We start from the raw sequence: 22,235 nt of genomic DNA, 5'->3' as shown, positions 1-22,235 counted from the left end.
GATTTAGTGTCGTTACCTGTCCTAAATGACCAGCCATTGGATTAGAATGAGCCGCTTGGAAAAGCATTTCCCTGCGGCTCCTAGGAACTAACAACTGGGTTGTATCTTCTTTTGTCTGAGCGTCTTGGGTCACTCGATACAACCTATTTTTTATAATTGCAAAATATGGATAGGTAAGCGGTTGTCCAGGATGGAGAGGCTGACCGTCGATGGTACTGACCTGTTCAAACGCGCGTTTCAGCGTCTCGTCCTGAGACTGCTCCAGGGGAAAATCATCGCGCTCCGAGAGAATAAGTCTCTCGATTTCGCTCTGCTCCCCCGAGGCAGTACTCAGAGGTCCCGATTCAGTCTCTCCCGCCTGCACACTCACGCTCCCCTCCGGTGCATTTTTACCCCAAGAAGCATCCGTACAAAAAGCCCCTAATAATTCTGTAAACGCTGGCCAATTCGTACCCAAAATTAACGGATGCTGGAGGTGCGGATTAACTGCCACCTCAACACTATGCTTTTGACCCCTAAATTGAATAATGACTGGCACAATAGGATACTCCAGCACATCCCCGTGCACACACCGCACCTTAACCACGCGGCTATTATCCAATGCCCCAGATTGTATCAGATTTTGATGGATTGAGGTTTGGTTACATCCTGAATCCACCAATGCCTGATAGGTACCCCCTCGATACTCACAGGTATTTGGTACCACCCAGCTTGACCGGGGGCAGCCTGCGGGGCATCCGGGACCCGCAACGCCAACAGGCCGGCCCAGACCTCCCCGCCGCTCCAGTGGCGGAGAGTGGATCAGACGGCTGGCGTGGAGAGAGCGGAGACACAGGAGCCGTGTCCACCCCGGCTGGTGCCAGTCCCCCCTGGGCGGGACTCTGGGATTTGAATGTGGAATGTGACCATTCCCACCCCGCCCCCGGGGCGGGACTCGAGGAAGGCCGGGTGGACGAGACCTGGGTAAAGGGACAGGGCGAGAGAGAGAAGGAGATGGAAAAGAGGGAGAGAGAGAGACTGATGGCAGGGGTTCGCCGACCCCGGGGCACGCCACCATATGATCCTCCGCAAGTTGGATAGCCGACTCCAGCGACGTGGGGCGGTGGCACTGGACCCACTCGGCGGTTCTCCTCGGAAGCCGAGTGACAAACTGCTCCAGTACCACTCGGTCGATGATCTCCTCCACGTCACTTCCGTCGGCCAGCAACCATTTGCGGCAGGAGTCCCAGAGCTGTTGGGCCATCACAAAGGGCCGGCCGGACTCGCCCAGCTCCAGGGAGCGGAAGCGCTGGCGATGTTGGATGATGGCCCTCTTGAGATCGTTGTAGTCCAGGAGGCTCCGCACCGGAAGCTGCTGCGCCGCGACCTGGGACTCCCCGGAGAGCAAGGGGACCAGGCGCATCGGCCACTGGTCCCGCGGCCATCCAGAAATCTCGGCCGAGGTTTCAAAAAGATCGAGGAATGCCTCCGGGTCGTCCTCAGGCCCCATCTTATTGAGTGGAATATGGACGGGCGCAGCACGTTGATCCAGGGCTTCCGGCCGAACCTCCCGGTCCATCCAGCTCCGGAACCTCTCGCGGTCTTCCTGCTGGGCTTGGAGGACGGCCTGGAACCGCCTCTCCTGATCTTGACGTAAGTCCAGCAGGGCCTGGTGTTGATCATGTTGCATGACCGCGAGGGATGTAATCAGATCCGCAAATGGCGCGGCGGAGGACTCGGGCATGGCGGCGGCATCCATCTTCCCTCCCGGGTTTTCGGCACCATTGTAACAATGTTTGTAAGTAAGGAGGGAAGAGGACAGGGTCGGCAGGTGACTACTGGCTGTTTATTACACAAAATAATAAAGTCACAAAAACAGTACAAACAGGCACCAAAACAATCAACTTAATCGTCACTCCATTCCAGCAGCAGACAGACATCCAGGAGTGGGGAAACAGCCAGTAGTCCTTCTCTCTCTCGCTGGCTCCTGTTTCTCCTGGCGTTAAATACTCTCTCCACGCCAATTACTGAAACAAGAGACAGGTGTTTAATATTTGCGTCTAATCCACTCAGACACCGCGCGTCTCCTCCCTCTCTCTCCCGCTGCAGACTCCGCTGAACCACGCCCCCCCTGCCACATAATGTTTTTTGGCACAAAGTGGCGAGCCATGACCCATCTTTGTATGCAAAGACTAAGACACTCCTTTAATACTCAAACACAACACCCTCGCCAATTACCAATTCATCTGCTTATTGTGGACTGTTTCAAAGTCATTTAACTTGGATATTCTATAACCTTTTCACAATTATTTTGCCAAAATTTGTTTATATTTACAAAATACAATTAATTTGGTCAGTGAAAAAATTGGAAATCTTTTCTAAACTAACTAAAAAAAAGAAAATAAATAACTAATATCAAAACTATAACACTGTATGACACAAATGTTATAAAGGGGTGGAGAATATAAAGGGAAAGCAATGGATAGATGGATGGATTTTGATGGATTTTGTCATTTTTCAAAATACAGTTAATGCAAAGGAAACCCACTGTTGATTATGATTGTAGTTGATGGTAAAATGTGAATGAGGTTTAGAATCTGCTGGAAATATTAATCTCTGGGACTCTTCAAAAGTGTTCACACCTGTTACCTCAACATCTCTTTAGATCTGCATTGGTTGTGCATTAGTTCCAGAGAGTGGCATCACCAGATCTCACATCAGTGGTCTGTAAAGCCGGGCACACATTTAATGACTACCTAAAACATTCTAAGACTGTGCTGAACATACAGCGATTGTTTCGTGCGACTTAAGCCGATTTAAATACTTACACATGGAATTTGAACACCGACTATAATCGCAGACTTAACGTGACTGGACGCGTTTGAGCACGATCAGTCATAAGTATCAATTTACATTCATAATCGGCATTACAATCGTTAAGTGTGTGCGCGGCTTAAGGAAGAGCTGTCTGGATTCAATTCTGTTGTTAAAGAGCCTTGTAACAGGATGCGGGAACCGGCAAACTTCCAACATAACTTTAATACAAAATAAACAAATACAAAATGAAAGTAAAATGGCGGCAGTCCCTCATGGACAACTGCCACCCACACAAACACAATAAAAACTAAAAATTCTCTCACGGCTCTCGCGTCGCCCTGCTTGTCATAAGCCTACAGAGACATAAAAACACACACTGATATTAGCTACAGCCAGCTAAAACAAACACACCATCATGAACAGAAATTAGATATGTAGACATGAATTGTACCGATGTAAGATTTTCTTTTTTTAAGATAACAAAGGAAAAGCAGTGACAAAATGGTCTTGTATCAAAGAGAAAGTGCTTTAAGCCAGAGTTCATTTTATTTTTGAGCCTCATGTTTGTTGTGTACAATAAGACGACTTTGTTTCAAATAACTTTGTAAGTGTATATGTGATTCTATCTGCAGTGTCAGTGATGCTGTTGCCACTAAAACTGCAGATCAAACCAACCAATAGGACAAAAAGCAAAAATATTACATTATACTACATATTATGTACTTATTCTTTCTTAGTCACTCAATGTTTTGTGCTTTGTGGAGGTTTATAAGCAGCAGATCCAGGCTGTGATCACTGAGACGACACTGACTCAGATTCAGTTCAGTCAGCACTTGAATGGTTGAAACATGTTGTCTTTTCAAATGCATGTTACAAGCAGCCCAAACTTACAGCACTTGCAGATATGAGTTTGCATGAAGCGGATTATTTTTACTGACATTAGACTCTTGGCAAGTGTTAAAGTTGGCATGAAATGGAAATTATGAAATTATTGTGACAAATATCGGAGTGAAACAGCAAACCGGGAATTAATTGGATTGTTGTTATTTTCTATTGCTTTGATCTCATTTGAGTGACAGGTTGCTGAAGTTTATTTTCCTCCCTTACGCCAGTAAACACATCATTAGAGAAGGGATGAGATGTCTGCGTGGAGGGGAAGTTGAGGCATATGAATAAAAAAGTTAAAAATAAATATTTCATAATAAACACTGAAATATTCCATTAAAAAAATAAGAATTATCCATTTTGATTTCATGGTATCTTTGACTTTGGACCCTGGCTGAGATGCTGATGGTGTTCTGCACACAATCACTAGATGGCAGTGCTGCATGTTAATATACATGTACCTCTTTGTGGAACAGTCCTTAAGACACTACAGTTCAGAGATGACACCCAATTAGGTCACAGTTACAAAAGCTTAGGACACTAAAGAAATCTTGAATTAAATATTTGAACTTGACCATATGTGATGTATTTGAATCACAACTATGAGTGCGATGTGAAAATTACCAGTATTTTCCAACTAAATAATTATTCTTTAAACACTATTTGTGCAAAATTGCAGCTATGAAAATTATTACATTTAAAATGTTTATTATCTTAACTTATTTATTATTACTTATTATTTCTGCCTGCCCATGCACACAATTGGTTGAAGAATTAATTATTGAACTGAGAATTAAATTGTTTGCCCAATAATAAACCATGAATCTGCTGTAGTGTGGACTGCAACTTTCCCAACATTCGATTTATTATACTTAAAAGTAATGTAAATTATGTTTGCAACAAAAGTGTTTTTTGCTGTGGGTTCATGGGGTGGCCGGGATGAGTGTTAAATATTGAAATACATTTTGGATTTCTATCTATTTAATTTAAAAATATATATAAAATGTATATTTATAATGTTGAGTTGTTAGTAAAAATTAAAGGGTTAGTTCACCCACAAAAGAAAATTCTGTCAATAATTACTCACCCTCATGTCCTTCCACACCTGTAAGACCTTCATTCATCTTCAGAAAACAGTTTAAGATATTTTAATTTTGGACTGTTTTTGCTCTGTTTAGCCAAAGGAAATAGTCCAAACAAAGCTGGAGCAGTTGTGCATCTCAGAGCAACAGTGCAGTGTTTCATACCTGATATGAATCTGTGCTTTCAAACGATTCATTTCAGTCAATGATTCAGTGACCCATTCATAAAGACAGTCATTTTCTTTGTCTCTCAAAGAATCAACCGTTTTAAAAATAATAATTTGAATGAATGATTCAATGAATTAATCATTAAGACAGGGTTGGGCTGCCAGTTACTGGTGGTTTTATACAGGCCTAAACCAGTCAGCACAAAAAAACTCTATCTTGATGGATAAGAAATACATTTTAAAACTCATTTTGTCAGAGCAACTTCTAGCCTAATAATTAGCCTATAACTTCTGCATACATGTTACAGTAGCCTACATAATAAACACCAAAATGAAATGATATTTTAGCTGGTAAACATTATCATTTCTATGTTGACCAGGAGCAAATTTTCTTTGAGGAAACACTAGTGTGCTTCTAGAGTATAAAGATGTGAATAGTGATTAGATAATATTATTCAATAGCAAAACATATCCAATTTGTCACCTCAGTCTTTTGGTCATTATGACACAATGACATTTCTATTAATTCACTTTAATAGGGCAAAAATGTTTTTTTAGCAAAACAGCCAGCACCAATATGTTAATGTTGTTTCTTCATTAAACAAAAACAACAAATTTGTAAAATGCTACAAATTTTAAGCTATATGCAGTTAATTATAGGCTACGTAGGCCTATTCAAATAAATAACCTAGTAGTCTATTCAGCAAAATACACATAAACAACAAGAAGAGCTTTTGCTGTGTCACGCAATAGCCTATTGCCATTTCCTCATTTTTCTGTGTAATGTAGCCTAGTAGGCAAGTTGTTGTTCAAGTGATATAACGGTATTCTCTGCTCTTGTCCTGCCGCGCGTATAATGAAAGTGAAAGTAAAAGTGTTTCATTAACACGTGGCCTCGTATGAAAGACAGAAACTCAAATTTATTTATGATAAAGTTATTATTTTATTATAGCTCTTTCTTTGTATAAAGTATGGACATTAAGTTTATTGTTATTTCAATGTTTCTGATGATCGCTGATGGTATTATCACTTTACGTTGATACTCGAAAATAGTCTTCGAGTTTTTTTTTTTTTTTTTTTACGTAATCAGTTTCTCTATTTCTTTACAGGCTTCACTGTGCGCGGTCCCTCTGGTCCTCTGTTTTTTCCTCTGGGATCTTCAGTGGTTTTGCCCTGTTATGTTGATGAACTCTTACTAATGGAGGGTCTGGAGGTGGAATGGAGAAGAACAGACTCAGAGACTCTGGTTCATCTGTATCAAGATGGTGAGAGTCGACCAGAGGCCCAGCAGCAGGATTATCATGATAGAGCTCATTTCTTTACTGATCAGATTCAACATGGAAACTTCTCCCTCCGTCTGGACGATCTGAGAGCTGAAGATGAGGGAACATACACATGTAAAGTTTACAATCAGCAGGAATCTAGTGAAACTGTGGTTCAAATAAAAGATGTTGGTGAGTGTCAGACACTTGAGTTCTATAGTGATCATTTCAATGAAAATGACATTTTATGTTGTTGTTGTTTTTTTTTTATGTTTAAACCATTCTTATTCTTTCAGAGTGTTTGCGAGTATCAGGATCTAATCGATCCGTATCTGCGTATGATGGTGAAGACGTCACTCTGAACTGCTCTGTAGACTCTCACATCAAACCTGAACACATTGAAGAGGTTAAATGGATAAAAACTGATGAAGATATTCTGGTTCTTCTCTACCAAAACAATGAGACTTTACCAGATTCATCAGATGAACAATACAGAGACAGAGTTGAGTTCTTCACTGATGAAATCCCCAAAGGAAACTTCTCTCTCAGACTGAAGAGTGTCAGAACTGAAGATAAAGGAGTTTACATGTGTCAAGTGTTTGCTGGAGGACTTTCAGCCAATGCAATGGTGGTACTGGAGAGACTGGGTGAGTCGACAAAAACAGCTAAATAAATTAAAATAGAAACTAAATATTTGTTTATATAAAAAAATAAAATAAAAAACTGAAGGTACTGATTTTGCAGTGTAAAACTGTTCTCTGACATCAGTGCCTCACACAGAACATTTCATTACTTCTCTCACTCCAGTAAAAGAGTGCGTACACACTGTTTAGAGTGTGTGGATGGTGCACATATACTATGTCAAGTTTATTTTCTAAATCCTGATATATGTGTGGAAAACGGCCATTTTGTGCATATGCACCGTTTAGGCCCCTGGTACTTGAATCTTAAACGAGAGCCATTCGAAGAATACTGATATTTCACAATAACAATAAACACAATAACATTAAACATAAACTAGCTTCTTCTGTATTTCCAGTCTGTAGTTTGGATCATTCATTGCAACATTTAACCTGATTCTCATGTTTAAGAATCTGCTTGACAAATAATTTATGCTGCGGCTCACTGACATGTCTTCAAACATCTTAAAATGCACATAGATCATGTAAATCTTTTTTTTTTTTTTTTTTTTTTTAAGGGGGCATGCCCCTTAATCTTTTGCTGCATAATTAGTAAATCCTGAAAGTTTTTCACATTTCATTATTGACTTCTGTTTCAACACAAAATGTTTTACCATCTAAGAAGCATTTTTAAGGCCCCGATATACTTCAAACGAAATCGAAAAACGAATTGATGTGAGGTCATTTCGAACAAAATCAGGCCAAAACGAAGTTCGAACGAGTTTCATCCCTCTGCCTAATGTGAGCATAAGTGTTGGGACAGTTTAACTTAAAGTATACTTAAAAGTGTAAAAGCTAAAGTGTAAAGTGCTAAAGTGTAACCATTGAACCATTGAACCATTGAAAATGGCTGCATTAAAGGCCTGGAAAAGCATTTCAAAGTGTGAAACCAAGAGTCTTGTGATGTCTATGGTTTACAGACTGGCTCCTGTGACTGCTTGCAAGGGATTTACAATTAAATATTTTTCTTCAATGTCAAATTGCAAAGGCTCATCATCTACAGTGCATAACGTCATCAAAAGATTAAGAGAAACTGGAGAAATCTCTGTGTGTAAGGGACAAGGCTGAAGACCTTTATTGGATGCACATGGTCTTCAGGCCCTCAGACGACACTGCATCACTCATCGGCATGATATTGTCAAGGACGTTACTAAATGGGCCCTGAAATACTTCCAGAAACCACTGTCGGTAAACACAATCTGCCGTGCCATCTGCAGATGCCAACTAAATCTCTATCATGCAAAAAGGAAGCCATATGTGAACATGGTCCAGAAGCGCCGTCATGTCCTGTGGACCAAGGCTCATTTAAAATGGACTGTTTCAAAGTGGAAAAGTGTTCTATGGTCAGACGAGTCCAAATTTGACAGTCTTTTTGGAAATCACGGATGCTGTGTCCTCCGGGCTAAAGAGGAGGGAGACCTTCTAGCGTGTTATCAGCATTCAGTTCAAAAGCCAACATCTCTGATGGTATGGGGGTGCATAAGTGCATACGGTATGAGCAGCTTGCATGTTTTGGAAGGCACTGTGAATGCTGAAAGGTATATAAAGCAACATTCCTTCCTGATGACGTCTGTTTCAGGGAAGGCCTTGTGTATTTCAGTAGAACAATGCGAAACCACATACTGCAGCTATTACAACAGCATGGCTTCATCGTAAAAGAGCCTGGGTGCTGAACTGGCCTGCCTGCAGTCCAGATCTTTCACCTATAGAGAACATTTGGCGCATCATTAAACGTAAGACGATCACAAATTTTTCAGCAGCTGGAAACCTGTCACGATCACCGTCTGCCCCTGTCTAGTTCCGGACTCCATTTCCCATCATTCCCCTCGCCAGTCACATGTTCACTCTACACCAATCACCTGTCGCCACATACAGCCATGCACACACTCCTCACTAATCACCACACCCAGCTGCAGCTTGTTACCTGGACTATAAAGGACTTCCACTCACACCACCTCACCGTGAATTATTGTTTCCCCAGTGTTCTATTCCGAGCGTTTCTATCTTGTCTGCCTTTCTGTTACCGTTGTTGCCTGTTCCTGTTTCTTGGCCCTGTTTCTTGATATCCGCCTGCCTCGATCTACTGCCTGTTCCCTGACTACGATTCTGCCTGTTCCTTACTGTTCCTGTTTGTTCCTGTTTTGACCCTGCCTGTACGACCACTCTACTCTAATAAAATGCTGCATATGGATCCCTGCCTGAGTCTCCATTCGTTACAGAATACTTCGCCGCCACTACGATCCAGCAGCTTCCCCGGAGAGCATCTGCATGGTATGGACATTACTCAACTGTTGCTGTAGAGTACGCAGGGTACACGTTCTCTGGAGGAATATTTTGGTGAATATCTGGACATTGCTTACTATTCTGATCTGCCTGACTGTGCATTAGTAGACTTTTTCTGTGATGGCGTTAACCAACCACTCCAGAACAAACTACGTCAAGAAGGACTGCGTTCATCACTCAGTAACTTTATGGATTTTGCTTTATTGACTATTGGCTCTCCGTTTACTGTGGGTGTCGCGGAGGAATGCGACTCCTCGTCTGGTTGTGTAATAGCCGCCGCACCAGATGACACACACAAAATGGCGGTCACCACTATAACAACTCCAAGTCAGGTCAGCACTACTTACCTTGAACCTAGTCATGTCTCCGCTGATCGCCCAGAGCCACGTCACGCCTTCACTGATCGCCCAGAGCAATGTCACGCCTTCGCTGATCGCCCAGAACAACGTCACGCCTTCGCTGATCGTCCAGAGCAACGTCACGCCTTCGCTGATCGTCCAGAGCAACGTCACGCCTTCGCTGATCGTCCAGAGCAATGTCACGCCTTCGCTGATCGCCCAGAGCAACGTCACGCCTTCGCTGATCGCTCAGAGCAAAGTCACGTCGCCGCTGATCGCCCAGAGTCACGTCACGTCTCTAGATCAGTCCGGGAGCGGAGAGGGTTGCGTTCCAGTGTGACTGATCCACCGCTGATTTCAGCACGAGCGGCTGGCATTCCTAAGCCTCCGCCGGCTGCTACGCTCTCAAGTCAACCGGCCGCTTCGCTCTCAAGGCCGGTGGTCGCTTCGCACTCAAGCCAGCCGGTCGCTTCGCACTCAAGCCAGCCGGTCGCTTCGCACTCAAGCCTGCCGGACGCTTTGCACGCAAGTTTGCCGGTGGCAACGCTCTCAAGCTCTCCTGTTGCAACGCTCTCAAGCTCGCCTGTTGCAACACTCTCAAGCTCGCCGGCTGCAACGCTCTCAAGCTCGCCGGCTGCAACGCTCTCAAGCTCGCCGGCTGCAACGCTCTCAAGCTCGCCGGCTGCAACGCTCTCAAGCTCGCCGGTTTCAACGCTCTCAAGCTCGCCGGTTGCAACGCTCTCAAGCTCGCCGGTTGCCATGGACTCAAGCGCCCTGGATGCTATGGACAATATGGCTGCTTTGCCAGTGCCCACGGGTAAGATGGCCGCCCCCTCGGTGTGTAAGGATGCAGGGGGCGTTCCAGCCACTGAGTCCGCTCCAGAATCCGCTCCAACCAGTGAACCATCGCCTCATCCTCAGAAGAGGAGGAGGAGGAGGAGGAAGAAGGCGTCCTCCTCTTCTCAAGACACAGACGCCCTTCAAGAGACCGCTGTGGGTCTGGAGACCATTCCAGTGGTCTCTTCTGCGCCGCCCAAGCACCTTGCCCTGCCGGCGCCACCTGTGCTTCTTGCCCTGCCGGCGCCACCTGTGCTTCTTGCCCTGCCGGCGCCACCTGTGCTTCTTGCCCTGCCGGCGCCACCTGAGCTTCTTGCCCTGCCGGCGCCACCTGTGCTCCTTGCCCTGCCGGCGCCACCTGACCTCCTCGCCCTGCCGGCATCTACGGAGCTCCTCGCTCTGCCAGCACCACCCAAGCTTCCAGCCCTGCCAGCGCCATCCAAGCTTCCAGCCCTGCCGGCGCCACTCAAACGCCTTGCGCTGCCAGCACCACTCAGGTGTCTTGCCCTGCCAGCTTCATCCACACGCCTGGCCCTGCCGGCTCCACTCGAACTCCTTGCCCAGGAACCTGCGACGGACCCCGCGGAAATCCCCAAAAACTTTTTTGGGGGGGGGGCAGTATACCTGAGGGTGGGGAGCTTGTGGGTGGGGACCTTGCTCGACCACTGCTGGCATGGGCCTTTGAATTATTATGGCCACTAATGGACTCTGACCAGCTGGGGTCAACTACGGACTCTGTTCCGCAGTGGCCGTCCAAACCGCCTGACCTGCCATGGCTGCCCAAGTCATCTGACCTGCCGTGGCTGCCCAAGCCACCTGACCTGCCGTGGCTGCCCAAGTCGCCTGACCTGCCGTGGCTGCTCAAGGTCCCGGACCCGCCGTGGCTTCCTAACACCTCTGACCCGCCATGGCTGCCCGAGGCTTCTGACCCGCCGTGGCTGCCCGAGGCTCCTGACCCTCCATGGTTGCCCAAGCTCCTGGAATCTGCACTGGAGATCCGTTCCCGTTCCCCATTAGATCTCCAATGCACCCACCCCCCCCTCCCTTATTGGTGACCTTTACGGCGCGAGGACGCGCCTTCCGGGAGGGGGCGCTATGTCACGATCACCGTCTGCCCCTGTCTAGTTCCGGACTCCATTTCCCATCATTCCCCTCGCCAGTCACATGTTCACTCTACACCAATCACCTGTCGCCACATACAGCCATGCACACACTCCTCACTAATCACCACACCCAGCTGCAGCTTGTTACCTGGACTATAAAGGACTTCTACTCACACCACCTCACCGCGAAGTATTGTTTCCCCAGTGTTCTATTCCGAGCGTTTCTATCTTGTCTGCCTTTCTGTTACCGTTGTTGCCTGTTCCTGTTTCTTGACCCGTTGCTGCCTGTCCTGACCCTTGCCTGGTATACCGTTCTGTGTATGATATCCGCCTGCCTCGATCTACTGCCTGTTCCCTGACTACGATTCTGCCTGTTCCTTACTGTTCCTGTTTGTTCCTGTTTTGACCCTGTTTGTACGACCACTCTACTCTAATAAAATGCTGCATGTGGATCCCTGCCTCAGTCTCCATTTGTTACAAAACCTGTATCAGGCAAGAATGGGACCAAATTGCAACACCAAATCTCCAGAAACTCATAACCTCGATGCCCAGACGTCTTCAAACTGTTTTGAAAAGAAGAAGAGATGCTATACTATGGAAAACATGCCCCCGTCCCAACTATTTTGAGACCTGTAGCAGGCATCAAATCTGAAATATGTTCATTTTGAGCATAAAATTGTAAAATTTCTCAGTTTAAACATTTGTTATGTTATCTATGTTCTATTGCAAATAAAATATTGGCTCATGTGATTTAAGAGTCTTTTAGTTTTCATTTTAATTATGTTTTATTAACAAAATTCAGGAGGAGCAAGTTCAGATAATTAACCTAATTAGCACAGGTGGAGAGCATTCAGTTATTCAACTCAACCAATGTCAAGAGGTATAAATTCAGCAGACTTACCTCTGTTCATCTGAGAGTATATCAGCATCCCTCCTCTAGCCCATCTCCTCACTTCTAGTTCTATGTACTTTTACCACACCAGGGGGAGTACTCTGGGTTCGGGCCAAAATTCAGAGCTCGGAGCCCTCTCCCCGGACAGCATGCCAAATATGCATAACTTTACTCTATTTAATTATATGGATATGTGAACTTGTGAATTCAAATTTAAAAAACGTCCCAACATTTCCAGAATTCAGGTTGTATATAAAATGGATCAGTGCAGTTGTAAATGTTATAATTGATGTTTGTGTTTCACAGGTTTCTCTCTTTTGCACATAACTGTGTTGGTTTTCTGTTTTATTTCTGGATCTGGAGCTGTACTTCTGCTCTGCCGTCTGATCTACTGCAGATCAAAAAACACAGGTGTGTTTGAAAGATTTTATTTCTTGTGATTAACTCTGTATGTGTCACTGTAAGTGTTTTTGCTCATTTAAATGTGATTGTTCTGCATCTTCTCTTCAGTCTCCAGAAGCACAATCTGGAACCTCCAGCTTTCTCTGGTCTTTTTTCCAAACATCTGTATGTCCATCGCCTTCATCTTCTGGGGTTTTACTGAAGGTGAGTTTAGTAGTTTATATATATATATATATATATATATATATATATATATAATATATTTATTTATTTATTTATTTATTTTATCAATAACTGCCAATGAATATTCTGTTCCAGGATTTCTGCATGAGACTGTCACTTGCTGTGCTCTTTATATTCTGAGGCCTGTTATGCTGATTTGGGCTTTGCCTTATTTAAAGTATTATCAAGGTATGTTAGGATTTAAATTATTATTATTATTATTATTATTATTAAGGAGATCAGTAAATGCAAATTGATGGCAACATATTAATTTTTAGCATGACAATGTTGTTAGTGATTAATTCTATTGCAGTTAAATATATTAATTTCAGAAGCATGAAATTATCAATTTTTTTTAATTTATTTTTATTTTCCTTTAGCTTATTTTTTAATTGTATTCTTGGCATGTATTGAATGTGTCAAGAAATTTATAGCGTTTGATGACAAAATGTCCTACATTGAAGAGTACAAGTAATGGATCAGATATGTAATAATATTATTATAAAATGACTTAATTTTATGTTTTCAACCCTTTCTGTCTTCAGACAACATTAAAACATGGATTAGTTCTTTCAAAATAACAAGTGAATTTGCTGTTTTTACAGTCATTGTTTATTCAGGTGAGTAAATCCTGAAATTACACATCAGAGATCATATGCTCATTATTCCGACATAATGTTTTATTTTTTATGAAATATTACCTGTTTTGCTAACTTCAACAGAGCTTTCAGAATTCAGATGTTAAATCTCAAACCAACCACTCTATCTAAAGTCTTACAACTGTCTTATATCCCAGGATTACTTTTTTTTTTCCATTTACAACAAAAAGTGTGATTTCTCTGAACATCTATTTCAGTCATTTAATACAACAGAAACTATGGGTGTCATAATTTTAAATATGTTTGACTATTTGAAATATTGTTCATTACAAAATAAGATTACACCTTTTTATAGTTTATATACATTTACTGTTGCCATAACTTTTCTAAAATATTATGATGTACATGAAGTGACCTTCACTTTTCTTGGTACAGATTCAGTCAGTTTAGCCTTATTTAATTAAGTTTTACAAGCACTCTTCAGCTCACCACATCTTGAGATATGTTCTGTTCTCACTCAGGACATAATTTATCTTTTGTGACATTTATTTATTTATATTTATTGTTTTATCTATTTCTCAAGTTTTTTTTACATATGGCTGGAGAAAGAGTGCACATGATACAAACATCGAACCTCGTGTAGGTTCTGGTCTATACTTTGGAGATGTTGTGTTGTCATGTCTCCTCCTGAGTGCAGGTAAGAGTTTCTGTGTGATTTGAGTCCTTTAATGCTGAGTGGCAGGCTAAGTGTTAACTAGTTCATAACAATGGCTTTGTTCATATCAATTTAATTTTTACTCTACAATTACCAAAAATTATAATTAAATACATAAAACCCTGTTTTCTTTTTAGACCTAACTGTGTGTTAATGTTTTATTTTTAGTTGAGTTAATAAGGCTATCCATTCAAGAGCGGCCAAGAGGGAATTTTTTCTCAAGCATCCAAACTCTAGGTGAACAAACTCTGATCATGCACTCTCAATACACAATTTTACATAGTCACAAATAAAGTTTAATATTGACTGTGTGTTACTGAGTGTTGATAAAGAATGAAAATGGAAAAAAGAAAAAAAATTGAAATCTCTATGATTCTTGACCATCTACTTCTTAAACCAACAACATAAATGAGTTACATATTATTGACATAAATGTGGGTGATCATTACTATTGTGATCTTTTCCCAGCAGTAGTTAACTGTGTAATATTAAACCAATATCTCATTTATATCCACATTGTTTTAATCAAAAACTTTTTTGAGCAGTGTATTGCATTAAAAGCCAGAGGCCTTTCTGTGTTGAGTTTGCCTGTTTTCCACATGTTGGCATGACATGAAGGATAGGTGATTTGGAGACTAATTTGTCTGTAGGTATGTATATGTGTGTGTGTGTGTGTGTGTGTGTGTGTGTGTGTGTGTGTGTGTGTGTGTGTGTGTGTGTGTGTGCGTTTTTGTGACATATCAGGACACAATGTGTCATTTACCCCATGTCCCCACTTTTCAAAAGGCTTTTAAATCATACAGAATGAGTTTTTGTGAGAAAGTAAAAGTGTGCACAGTTTCTTGTGATGGTTTGGTTTAGGGGTAGGGGTAGTGTAAGGGGATAGAAAATACAGTTTGTACATTACGCCTTTTTTTTTTTTTTTTGTATAAAAACCATTACACCTATGGAATGTCCCCACAATTCACAAAAACGAACGTATGCGTGCGTGTGTGTGTGTGTTTGCTCTGTGATGGTCATCAGTTCATCCTCCCTTTGGCACAAGATGCTGATAGTCTCCAGTATTACTCTAACCCTGTAGAGAAAATGAATAGATGGATGCTCTGTGTGACCAGAATTATACTGGCCAAATAGTTTGTTACATCATCCTCTCTAGTCTATAACTTAATGAAATGAGCTGTGTGCCATCTTTGCACTTTCCAGTGTCATGAGAATAGAAAAAGTACTTGACATCATGTGAGTATAAGCCAAAACATTTATTTATCTCAACCAGTCAGCAGACCTCAGTTATCTTTCAGTGTTGTACAACTGTGATATTCAGTGCTCACTCTGTGTTTGAGAAAGCTATCATAAAAAAGGTGTTTAAACATTCAAAATGAACAACCAAACAGAACGAGAGAGAGAGAGAGAGAGAGCAGGTTCCTGTACAGTCACTGTAGTTAGAATCCTGTAATTCATTCTTCCATTCATGTTTACTTTTCTCTCTCTTTTTTAGTTTTGTTTAATGGGATTTTTCTCTTGTCTCCGAGTCAATTGTCCCAGTTAATCTTCTCATTTGGACATCACTCTCCAGGTAAGATGTGAATACTGATTCCTTAATTAATTACACTGATATGCAACAAGTAGTTTTAAATTCCACCTGCTTACACTGTTTTTCTGTGTAAAAATCCAGTTGATTATAATTCAGCCAATTTCAGCTTGATGTAGAACTGGTTGTATAATGAAATGTTGACATGAATGTGAGAATTAAGTCTAAATTAAGTCATTAAGAGCTCCACAGAAAAACCACTTCCATAATGATAGTGATTTTTAACATTCATGTTTAAGAATTTCTGAGTAATCATATGTATTTTAGTGACATATTATTTTTATTATATATAATATTAATTTGAATGGAAAAATAATAGACTTATTCTCTTAATTTAGAATTTGTAATGATGCCATTTGTTCAACCACTACTGCTTCTCTGTGCACCAGTTTTACTTTTTCTTCAATCAAAATTCAAATGTAAGTACATGCTGAAATATATCCTTATCATTATTGTATTTGTGTAGGTGTGGAAAGAGAAAAACCCATAATAATATTCCTTCTGTATGTGTACATTTGTGATTTTGAATATTGTATGAATAGAAATATGCATATATAAGAAATATATGCTTAATTTATTAAAATATAAACCATGATTTAAAGTTGAGTAAAACAACTATATAAAAAGAAATACAACAAGGGACTTGATTTTTATCCATTGGTTGTTGATTGTATTGTGAAAAGTAAGTGGTGTCTAGGCATATCTGATAGTGAGTGCATATGTCAGACATCAAGTGAGTCAAATCATATAAAGATAAAGTTATGACATTTTTCATTACAATTGCAATGGGGGGAAAAAAACAAAAGAAAAGGAAAAAAAACAGATTAATTTTTTTTTTTTTTTTAAAAAGCATGCATTAAAAACATTAAATAGGGTCAAGTCTGATTTCATGACGACTCTTTTCAATTGATCTGTAAGATTTGAGATCAGTTCTAGTATGTGACCTGTGAAAGTTTATGAATTCAGAAGGTGATTTTCATTCACAGTTCTCTGCCAAAGATGGATAACATTATTGTGTATAATAACAATAACACTCCTGGATATTATCCTTGTGATTTATATTCATCTAACTATATTGGAAAGAGAGAAAGGTATGCTACTTATTTTGTTTAGTAATTTTCATTAAAAAAAAAATAAAAATAAAAAAGTGTCTTAATGTATAAGTACAATTTTGAAGAGAAGGGTTTTTTTTAAGTACATTTCTTGTGGGAAATCACAAAAAATGCTGATCAAAAGTGCTTGTTTTAATCAACAGAGTACGTGGGATGGATCTGTGTCATTGTATTTCTTGAAGTTCTCAGGATGATGGCAGTCTATGAATTCAGCGTGACAGGTATGAATTACAATGATCACAATGTCTTTTATTATCCCAATCTGTATTTATAAAAGGGCATAAAAATATGGTGCTGAGAAATTGGATGATTGTGATGTGATTTCTTATATATCCAAAAAAGCAAATTAAAGCTTTATGTAAAATGTATAAATCATTATTTATATTATTCAAAGGAAAATTAAGTTATATAAAGCAGATATACCCTTTATACTTCGCGCTTGCTAAACTGCACATTATTTTCATTTCTTGATCACTTTATTGGTCATGATGGGGTTTTATGATGAGACTGAACTGTGATGTCTGAAAGTATTCAGATTCCTTCATTTTGGATTGTTTCAGGATTATGCTAAATAGTTTTTTTGTTTGTTTTGTTTTTGTTTGTTTTTTTCACATCAATATGCACTCCATATATCATAATGAAAAAGCAAGAACCAGATTTGTGATTAATTTCGAAAGAAAACTGAAATATCACATTGACACTTGTGGTCAGATTTACATTACATTAACAGCTTGCATCAGCACAAACCCTCTTTTGGAGTTAAAAAAACTACAGTCAGGATTTACTAAAGACACTCTGTGAAAGATTAGCAATGAAAAACACAGTTATATTTGCTGGTGCAGTTTTCCTTTTAGCTGCAAAACTTATGAGAAGAGCATATTTAAATAAATCATGCAACACAAGGTTTGTGGATTTCGTATGCCAAGCCACAGTATTTTTAATTTGCTAAGATTCAGAGATCTAAAAACCACTACATCACTATGATCTGAGCTTTATGGCGAAGCTAAGCCTCTCCTCAGTGAAGACACATGAAAGCCTGCTTGAAATCTGCAAAATGACACCCAATGGACTTTTATTAGACTGTGAGAAACTACATTCTCTGGTCTGATGAACCTAAACTGACGAACCTCAATCCATATTTTCTGCTCATCCATTGACATGAATCAGATTTCAGTTTTGTTTTAACAGAGGCAGAACGTTCAAGAGACCAGAGACGACGACAAAAGACTGAGACGAGCCAACAAAGATCAAATACATGTAATTACTTATTGCTCAATCCTATGAGTCCTAATTAAATGTTTGTATTAATATTTCATAGAAAAGAGATCTTTAATGCAATGATTTGATTGTGTTTGTTTTGTGTGTGTTATAGTGCATCTCTGTCATGAAATCATGTACATGTTTGGAGCAGTTGGTCTTGTTTTGTTGAACTCTGTTACACTGACAGCAGAACTGATCCTGAAAGCACGTGAGTGAATATAATATAATGGAGATCTCTTACATGAAAATAGCATGCTGAAAATTAACAGAACACAGTTAACTACTAAAAAATGCTTTATCATTTTGCTTTCAAACATGTGATGCATCTTCCTTTCTCTTCATTTTAATTTTTAGGAAATGGTGAACGTGTTTTGAAGGATCTGAGAGTCATTGTCTTCCCCTCCGAATGTGTTTTTGTCTTGTATTGCCTGGTTTTACAAATGCATGCTTTCTGTAAGTATCATTTATTTTTTTTATTTTTTCCCTTTATTACATAGTATAGAAGTGACAGGATGGTGATGGGGAGAGAGATTCAAATCTTTGTTAAAAGAGACACACTTGACCGACTGTCAAATGTCCTAGCAGTTCACATTATAAATAATGACTCAAACTCAGGAATGATAGTATGATCCATGATCCAAAGTGGTCTAAATCCAGTAAATCTGTTCAAAATACATTATAGCAAAATTATTGGTTTGTGAAATGCTGTAAGATCGTGATCATCTCTTGAAAATAAAGTTGTTGTTTTTTATGCCATAGAAGAGCCAATTTTGGTCCACAAAGAACCGTTCAGATAACAGTGTTTAAAAGAGCCACGGTCCTGTTTACACCTGGTCACTCCATGTGTTTTCTCTGATTAAATGTCTATCCGATCATGGAAAGACCAGGTGTAAATGCTCTGTGAAAATGATTTAAATCTGGTCACTCAAACCACTTCAGAAGGTTGTTTGAGACTCATTCCTGAAGTGTAAATGCATCTGGTTCTGCATCACACATCGCCACAGATATGAAGAAAATGGCTTTAAATTAAACTAAAAGATTCCTGAAGCTCAACACACAATCATTTTCATTTAAGTAGTGACACTAAATGATCAGTGGTGATGCTGCTCTCTCACCTATTGTGGTATTTGATCTTGAAATTAGCTGATGATGAATAAAATGCAGCTCATATCTGTTCCTTTCATTGACGTAAACTCTGTTGAATTTGCATATAGTTTGGGAATTGAAGATTGTATTTATTTTTGTTTTGTTTTTAAAAAAATGCACATCTAATCAGTAAAAACACATGAAGTGACCAGGAGTAAACAGGCCTTTAGGGTGTATTAAGAACTTAAAAAAAAAAAATCTAAAACTTTTTAAATGCAATCATCACTGTTTTCCATGTTTGTGACGTAAATATGTTTACACAGCTTTTTAAAAATGCTGGGGTTTGACATGCGTTTGACCAATCAACATACACTAACATCACCGTTAGTTCCTATATTGGTGGTTTAGACCCGACACTGAAGTAGGAGCTAATTTAGTTCCTCCAAAAGGAGTTCCTAGAACTAAAATAATTCCTAGTTCCTGTGGTGTAAACACGGCAAAATCCGGGTACTTCAGCCAATAGTTGTATAGGACCTATGAAAAGGTTCCTCCAGTGCGAAAGCCCCTTTTAGTGCTGATCTGTTACAGATGTAAACAGTTACTGAAATGAAGGAGGTTCAACAGCTGGTTAAATGAGACAACAATTCACCTACTAGTCTGATTTACTTGCTGTGATTCTGATTTTGCTCAATTATTAACATTTTAAAACATTTTTCTCTCACTAATGTCTGCTGTCACACAGGGAAGATTGTTACAGCTGAGTAAGTTCAGATTTTTATTTAGCACTCATATACAGTACATTTAGCTGTGTATATATCAATGTTAAATCTGTAATTGTGTTTCTAATACAGATCTACACACAATCAAAGGATCTCAGGTCAAGGACACAGACGTCAGCTCAGGGTAACACAATAATTATGTGTGATATAAACTCATCTGCAGTCTAAGCTTTGACATCTTCATATAGAGTTCAGATGTTGCCAAATTCACAGAAAACAGCAGAGACTTATGAAATGGAGAATCTATCTGAACCTGATTCTGCTTTTTCACAGACACCGTAATGAGACACAGACTCTTCCACATTTCTCCTGCACTTTTATGCTCTCTGTCTGCAGAAGATGAATTCCTCTGGAGTAAAAACCAACTAACTAAGACTGAAGACTTCAAAAATGTCTGTCTTCTGCTGCAAATTACTTGAATAGTTTTATATTGTTTGTTGAATCATTTCAAAAGTGGCAGTATTAAGCTTTTTATAAACTAAACATTTTAGTTTTCATAAACAATCAGATTTCGCTACAGCTCTTATGTGGTGTATTTTAAAAATGAAAATTCATGAAAAAGTTAATATTCATCTTTGAGTATTTTTTAGTTAAATCTGAAATAGCTGAACATGTTTTGTAAATGTTTTTGTGTCTATTGCATCTGTGATCACACTGAAAAAAAGAAATGTTACCAACCTAATGAAGTACTAATATCTGTTTTGTACATTTGTAATACACTGACAACCACCAATAACACAGTGGTGATAAGAGTCACATGATGAATCAAAGTTCATCACAAGCAGCTTTTCAACAAGCTGAGAAGGACAATACTAATATATAGAAGGTACACACAGTGTCATTCACACACACACTAAACACCATCATGGTAACACACAATGTTTTAAAAAAATGCTATAAACTTTAATTTAACAACATTAGATGTTTCATAAAACCCTAATGTACATAACTGATTAAGAAAAAATTAAGAAACGAAAATAAATCAGATCTGTCACGCAGGAAATTGTGGGAATGTCAATTTATGGTTGTTCACCGTAAACAAATTATACAATCACTTCCAAAACCTGTAAAATCATGGTCATTTTTTACAGAGCAGGCATCGTGTTTTATAAACGTACTTTCGATGAATCCGAGTCCTTTTTTCCCAACTGAAAATGGATCTGCTTATGTTTGTGTTTGTGTTTTTATTCTGGTAATGTCTTAGGGCATGTTTCACTAATAGTGGTGAAGTTGCAGAATTGGCTGTACCAAATTTATATCTATGCAATTACATTTGTTTAAAACAAACCCGTTTGTAAAGTGTCTGAATTGTTTGTTCATGTGTGTGAATGCATTTCAGTTATAATAATTGTTGCGAGAATGCTTTCTATTAACGTCTTCAAGCTCATCAGATATGAAAAAAAAATCTTTCTGCTTGAGAAGTGTTCAGTTCTTAGCTGTACCAGTTTTTCAGTTTTTGCTGCTCATTTAGAAGATTGTCTTTAGTTCCATCACACTGATCCGTTTCCATCCAACAATAATATACAGTCATGACACAATCCTAGCTATGAGCAACAATGGAAAAGCACTTGATGAACCACCGTCACCATGCTCTCCACAGTGAAACTGGTTCAATCAAAAGTTAATGACAAAGTTTGGCAGTTCTGAAGTATAATATGTGATATATGATAATGGGTGCATCAGGTGCAATGATTTTACGCAACGCCTCTCACAAATGTCTCCATGGTTGCAAGACACACTCCCTGTGCTAACATCATCGTAATATCACTGCGCCTGCTGCACCCATGGTACGGCAGCAAAGTTCCTTGATTATTATGCCAGTATGAGAGTATAGTTCCTAGCCATATCAGCTATTGGTCTTAGTACACAATGTAACTACAGAAGAGTCAAGATTTAAAATATCAAAACTCTTTGGTCATTTTTGAGATGCTAACGGTCTAATCAGATTCAATTAACTATGCTATATGCTAAAAAGCAGACCCGGAGAACGGCTGAATGGATTTTTAAAAACGATAAAACTCAACTGTTTAACTCTAGGGGAGTTGGAAAATGAGCCTATTTTCAAAAAAAGTGGAGTGTTCCTTTAAGATATTTTTGATGAAATCTGATGGCTCAGTGAGGCCTGCATTGCCAGCAATGTTACTGCA

At 39.8% G+C, this 22,235-nt stretch overlaps 1 protein-coding gene across 1 annotated transcript; it reads left to right on the top strand.

Annotated features, from left to right (window-relative positions):
• Window positions 1-5,774: 5,774 nt before the first annotated feature.
• Window positions 5,775-21,369, top strand: LOC137009307 (uncharacterized). The gene is made up of 19 exons (XM_067371413.1): window positions 5,775-5,950; window positions 6,040-6,384; window positions 6,489-6,839; window positions 12,632-12,736; window positions 12,836-12,931; window positions 13,046-13,138; window positions 13,495-13,569; window positions 14,132-14,245; window positions 14,432-14,500; window positions 15,759-15,836; window positions 16,190-16,270; window positions 16,838-16,942; window positions 17,107-17,184; window positions 18,152-18,220; window positions 18,336-18,431; window positions 18,578-18,676; window positions 20,052-20,070; window positions 20,161-20,212; window positions 20,362-21,369. The coding sequence occupies exons 1-19, from the start codon at window positions 5,902-5,904 to the stop codon at window positions 20,368-20,370; spliced, it is 1,983 nt and encodes a 660-aa protein (XP_067227514.1). The 5' UTR covers window positions 5,775-5,901; the 3' UTR covers window positions 20,371-21,369.
• Window positions 21,370-22,235: the final 866 nt, after the last annotated feature.

The sequence above is a fragment of the Chanodichthys erythropterus genome, chromosome 3 (assembly GCF_024489055.1).
Source record: "Chanodichthys erythropterus isolate Z2021 chromosome 3, ASM2448905v1, whole genome shotgun sequence".
Lineage (NCBI taxonomy): Eukaryota > Metazoa > Chordata > Actinopteri > Cypriniformes > Xenocyprididae > Chanodichthys > Chanodichthys erythropterus.
This window is presented reverse-complemented; position numbering and strand designations above follow the sequence as displayed.

Excerpts from the sequence above, each read along its gene's own strand:
- LOC137009307 (XM_067371413.1), top strand. The coding sequence starts at position 5,902 with ATGGACATTAAGTTTATTGTTATTTCAATGTTTCTGATGATCGCTGAT. Across the intron at positions 6,840-12,631 it reads GGTGGTACTGGAGAGACTGG|GTTTCTCTCTTTTGCACATA; the intron begins GTGAGTCGACAA and ends TGTGTTTCACAG. Across the intron at positions 12,737-12,835 it reads CTGCAGATCAAAAAACACAG|TCTCCAGAAGCACAATCTGG; the intron begins GTGTGTTTGAAA and ends TCTTCTCTTCAG.